At 43.6% G+C, this 6,000-nt stretch overlaps 1 protein-coding gene across 4 annotated transcripts in view; it reads right to left on the reverse strand.

Moving 5' to 3' along the window:
- Positions 1–316: 316 nt before the first annotated feature.
- Positions 317–6,000, reverse strand: part of NCBP3 (nuclear cap binding subunit 3) — a 26,928-nt gene continuing 21,244 nt past the window's right edge. For 3 of the 4 annotated variants that reach the window (XM_018557159.1, XM_018557157.1, XM_018557156.1), the window contains 3 exons: positions 1,808–1,956; positions 1,500–1,670; positions 579–1,009 (listed from right to left, as the gene is read on the reverse strand). In XM_018557159.1, coding sequence (XP_018412661.1) covers positions 774–1,009; positions 1,500–1,670; positions 1,808–1,956 — 556 coding nt within the window. In that variant the 3' untranslated portion in view covers positions 579–773. Of the gene's footprint in view, positions 1,010–1,499; positions 1,671–1,807; positions 1,957–6,000 lie in introns of all 4 variants that reach the window. The other variant, XM_018557155.1, reaches the window with a different exon arrangement.

Below are 6,000 nucleotides of genomic sequence, written 5' to 3' on the forward strand. Positions count from 1 at the left end.
TGAAAATTGACTTATGGATTTCATCTACCTCCATCTCCTGACAGGGAGAGGACCCCACAGAGGTCAGTGGTAATATACTACACAGGGGCAGCCAGGAGAGAGAGACTCTTACTGCAGGATGTAAACAAAGGAGACTGGGCCTGTCAGAACTTGGTAAGTGTGCAATGTGTGCGAGGGGGGTGGGGGTGGGTGGGATCGGTTCGGTCAGCCTAAAGGAACCAAAAGAATAAGTGCACTTTAAAACGGACACAGTGGAGACCGAACCAAACCGAATACCCAAAACAGTCACATGGCTTTTAAACATCCCAAAGCAGGCTTTTCAAAACGGCAAATGACTCAATAGAGAAGTGGAAATGATATTTTCACATCTTTAAAAACACAATATCTCTCCATCTGAAATCATATAACTAGGGCTACAGGTTCTGAGCAGGCACTGTGTTTACAATGTTTGTCATGAAGATTAAAAAGAAGCTAATATAAAGATCCTTTAAAAAAAAAAAACCACACCTTTGTTTGATTCTAATTCACAGTAAGGTTACAGAAGATACAAAAATGAAAACAAAACAAAAACCATTCATAATAACCAATACATTTGTTTAATCCCCAGTAACCCAACACATGAATTTCTGAGAGGCTTGCTGAGATCACTGCGGCCACTAATGGTGTCTCAACGTCGATATAAAACAATTACTGTGTGAAAGGCAGGGGCGGCACATTGTCAAGTTGCTGCCATGCTACTGGAAGCCATTGTCCCAAAATTTGTTAATCTCTCATCAGGAGTCCGTGTCCGAGCCGGAACTGCTCTCCCGGCTGATTTCAATCTGTAAGGAAGGGAGGTTGTCCAGACGGCTCTTCTTCTGTCGGATCTGTTCCTTCTCCTTTATTAAAGCTCCCCAGGCCTGCTGCAGTACAGTGTCTTCCTCTTCTGGTGCCACACTGGCCTTTTCTTCCTTCTCTTCTGCTCGCTCCTTTTCTTTTGGTGCTGTTCCCAAACGATTCCATAGGCTTCCTAAAATAGAAGGTGTTGTAAAATATTGTTCAAAATAATCTGACCGAAAGTTCCAGTATTGGGGAAGGTATCTGAGTATTTGGGCGAGTACGAGAACCCTACCAAATACTCGTTACTGGTACAGATACCGATACTAGTAGCGGTGCATGCCTAGTTCAAATGATACAAACATTGGCCTCAGCTTTCCTATTTAGCCATTACTATTCTCTACGGTCTTACATAGTTTGATTAGGTTCATTTACCATGAAATCATTACTGGTTGTATTAAAAAGAGACCCTGTTGCCAGATCATTTATGTCATCAAAAATACACAATAGGAGTTGTGTCATTGTCACTTACCAACGTGCCCTGTGTGCAAATGGTTCTTTTAAAACATTTTTTATTTTATTTTCACTTTATTGCTATCACAAGCTCCCCATGTAATAGCATCGTGCAGGTGACAGGTTCTTTATAGAGGCATCGGTCTATATTGTGTCATTGTGCAACTGACCTGTTTTCTTCTCCTTGCTGTCAGAATAAAGACCTTTTCCTTCCATTTGTTTTGGCAAACCAAGCCGACTGTGCACGTCAGATACTGGTTCTCTGCGAGGTGTAGGAATGTGGGTGGACACTTTTCTGATTTCCGGGGAATGCGGTCTCTTTCCAAGCCTCTGCCGCACATCTGTATGGATAAAAAGGCAAACATGTGATTGAGCCATCACCTAAACACTAAATCCCATCTCGTGTTTCCGCAAGACAGATTTGTCCCCTGGAATGCCCTAGTCATGGTGACTTGTCTCTCACCGGTCTTCACGATACCAGATTTTGTTCCAGTTGCGGTCGGTCTGCTCGATGTACTCTGCCTCTTCTCCTCCAGTAACAGTCGGATGTCCGCAGGCTTCTCAGAATGGGATTTACCACCGATACGGTTTTTCACATTGCTTCCAGAGTCAGATCTCATTGAGTTCCTAGAAAACGATACAAGAGTATTTAAAATCTATGGTGGTTCCCGACCTTCACTAACAAGACTGTACTGTGGTGCCTGACCAAATTATAATGGAACTTGATATCAATTTTGCTCTCAAAGTAACCCTGTAGATTCTTCTAGAAGGTAAAATGAAAGGTATCATCTATTACCTAATATCACACATTCTAAGTAGGTTACATTATCATTTAAAGAGAAATTCCAGGCAACAATTAAAAGCAAATCAGCGAGCTATGAACGGTGTGCAGCAAACACTGCAGCAGTATCAGAAAGTTCACTCAATTTACCTTATTGAAGTTTTCTGTACTGCTCTGCTATCAGCCCACATATGGCTCACAGAAGCTATACAAAGGAGTCTACTTCCTGATTCCTGTCCTGTGTAAATGCCATTTAAACTCTTGAAGCAGGATTAAACAGAATTGGTGACTGTGAAAAACGTCAAAGTGCTAACTTCTGTAGGAGAAACAGCTAAAGCCTGCAGTGGGTGTGTTTGGGAACGTCTCTGTTACATCTCAATCAAGGGTTCTCAAATCACAGACAATAAAAGGAATGGGTGAAATGGTGCACTACTGCAATGCCTGGATGAAAACCCTCAAGTACTGAGGAAGCAGACATTAATCCTTGCAGTGTGGTTACCTCCACGCTGCAAGGGTTAACTGCTCATTTTTTATTTTATTTTTATCTTACCGGCTTGGGAGTATAACCCTTTTTAAAAAAATTTGCACTTAAAAAAAGGAGAATTATGAGGCGAGTGCTTTTCACTCATCTTCATAATATGAGCCGACCTGTGACAATGAGACTGTCACAGGTCGGCTCAGTAGATCGGGAGGTGAGCGAACACATACCGGCGTTCGCTCACTTCTGGGTCCTGTGCCGGCAGAGAGCCGTGACAGGGGAGTGACTGGATTCTCCCCTCCCCTGTCCGATCCTCCAGCGCTGACTGGCGGAACGGACGGGGGAGGGTACAGCTAGCTCTACTTCTAGATAGGCCGAGCCAGCTGTCACTCACGCAGCTGGGCGGGTCCAGACATAATTGTCGGGATCCGTTTCAGCTGCGGCGGTCTCAGCATACCACGAGCAGCAGCTTGAGGGTTAAGAAAACTTTTGCCTGGAGTTCTTGAATTCCGGTAGCAATTGCTTTGTGAATACCCTTCTTGTGGTTCTGTGTGACCTGGAATACTTTAATTACTGCCAATATACATTGGTCCAAATAGCACAATAAACAGCTTGACTTTTACATAGTCACAGTTGTAGAGGTTGCAGCTTTATATACAATGATGCTGTTTTTAGGAGAATAAGGAGATGTGGGCTTTGTACTATTTGTGAAATGAGGTCAGTATAGGAGATGACTGTTTGGTTGTTCCACATGCATGAGCCTGCACCAAATAAATAGACAATTACAGAGCCAACAAATCATTTTAAATGATCTTCTGAGTTTTTACATTTCAATAAAGGCTTGATGTATGCGTGCAAACACCCTGGGGAAGGGAATAGCTGATCAGAACCATAATGAAATGTTATTTATTTTTTCTAAGCAACATAGTGAAGGTCCCAGTTATAAATGATATCTGCATTAGCTCTAGGTAAACTGAAACAATAGACCCAAAAGGATCACTTGTGGGAATTTGGTTACCTATTTTAATTCTTTGTACAAATGAGACAAGTTACCCCCTATGTGCAGTACTCCTCCCTCCTAACTTAGAGCAAGAGACATTTCTGGCAGGCAGGATTACACAGGAAAGAGCAGGTCAGAAGATTAAGAGAACAGACAGCACATCCGAGTGAACATGTTTTTCCACTAACAATAGAAATACTTGAGAGTTGATATTCAGCAATATCATTTTTTTCGGGAACACAACGTCCTCATTACTCAAGCTCTGGCATGTACTCTAAAATCACAACAAATCACAATTGATATGGTGTCAATGCCTCCCGAATACTTAGTATACAAACACTAGGTATGCCCCAGTAAATATAACACAATTAGGGACAGATGGACACTTGTAACCCATTAACAATAGCAGACACTTAGGGGTGTAGTTATAAATGAGAGCTATTTGGACTGTAAAACTCTGTAAATGTTTATTCTCTGTGAACGGAGACAAAAACGAACGTTCTTAGTATATTTTAGGGCTGCAACAACTAATCGACATAATCGATTATTGAAAAAGTTGTCAACTTTTTCAATAATCCATTAATCGGCTTCCGATCAGTTGGCCCTGTTCACAACTCCACATGCTGTGCGCCGCACCTCCTCCCCACCTCACGCTCGCCGCTGCCAGACCCGCTCGCATCCACACGCCGCACCTCCTCCCCGCCTCACATTTCCTGCCCATCCACATCCCCGATCGGCAAGGGACGCGGATCTTTCTTAGTCACGTGTAAAACCACAAACGGGGTTATTCACAAAAGGGTGAAGAGTTTGGAGAAGGCAGGAGAAGTGAACAATCTAGGACAACATAGCTGAACTGAAAAGTGACCTGAATTGGAGAATGTTTCTAAATCAGCTATGTTGTCCTAGATTGTACTCTTCTCTCCATCCCTTTTGTAAGTAACCCTGGAAAATACTACAAAATGGGCACTAGATGGCAGTGATGAGCATAGGAAATAAATCCTTCTTTGCTCCTCAGCTCCATCTAGTGGTTTTATTGCTTGTTAGCTCCGTATGTGATAGCACACATACAGTGACAGATCCTCTTTATGGGGACATCAAGGGTCTATTAGACCCCTAATGTCACCTATGGACTCCCAAATAAGATGATGAAGCAGTGATCTGCTTCACCAGCAGCTTATCCAGCTACAGCAGCCAAAGAAATGAATGAGTGACACCGGAAGTGATGTAATACACATCACTTCTGGGTCCAGTGATTAAAGCGGAGATCAGCCACTGGGAGTGTGCGGATCTGCCTCCAATCTAGGAGTACAGACCCTCCGTGCTGGCCCCAGGCCCACACTGGGGACAGCGGAGCATGGGACAGCTGGAAGAGGGGATGAGGGAGCCATGGTTGCCACTCAGGCTGAATTGTAAACATGTCTATCGTTGTCCATTTCAAATACATGTTGATGGGACAAATAGTTTACACAGTACAGTCCTCAGGTCAATGTTTTAGTTCATTAAAGGCCTTATAAAAACATAGAAGCTCTGGGAGGTGGGATGAAAAGCATGTCAAAGAAAAGGGAATTGCTTGAACATAGCCTCCTCATATGTAGTACTCCAACATAGTCAAACTCACTACAGCCATCAGGTGCAACAGTGCCATCTGCTGGCCAGGCTGCACCATGCTGATACTAGTGTGAATGTTACTTAGTAGGTTGGTGCTGACTATTCCCATGCTCATCTGCATCGCCAGTTCTGCAGAAAGTGGCTTAGTAACTACCATGCATCCAAATAAATAACTAAACTAACCTCAATTCACTAAGGTAAAAATGTCATTATTTGCCACAACAATCCTTATTTTCTATGCCGAGAGCCGATAAAAGCGGAAAATAGTTATAGAAAGTAATGCATTACAGCTGAGTAAATTGAGCATTTTTCTCAATTAGACAATGTTTGAGGAGCTGGAACGTGTACAGTACAAATATGGGGAGTGCTGCTCCCCAAGTTTAGAAGCCAAGTGGGACTGAGGATCAGGCGAGTATATTTTCTTTAGTTTAGCCTCTAAACCAAAATGAGCATTTAACCCTTGCAGTGCAGGAAAAGCCCCACTGCAAGGGTTATTTTTTACATTTCCTGGAGTTCTTCCTTAAAAGGAGAACTATGGGGTTAAGGCTTTTCCCCATAGTTCTCCTAAGAGTAACGGGAGGACACAAAATGGCGTCCTCCCGTCACCCAAAGCTCAATATACCGCAAGCTACAGCTCGCGATATACTGAGACGCCGCAGCCGGAAGGATCCCCACAATTCTGTCTGGAACCACCCAGCTGCGTGAGTGACAGCTGGCTCTGCCTATCTAGAGGCTGAGCCAGCTGTACCTGCCCCCTCCCGCGTTCATTACGTCAGTCAGCGCTGGAGGATCGGACAGGGGAGG

Source organism: Nanorana parkeri, unplaced genomic scaffold (assembly GCF_000935625.1).
Source record: "Nanorana parkeri isolate BGI_ZX_2015 unplaced genomic scaffold, ASM93562v1 scaffold269, whole genome shotgun sequence".
Classification (NCBI taxonomy): domain Eukaryota; kingdom Metazoa; phylum Chordata; class Amphibia; order Anura; family Dicroglossidae; genus Nanorana; species Nanorana parkeri.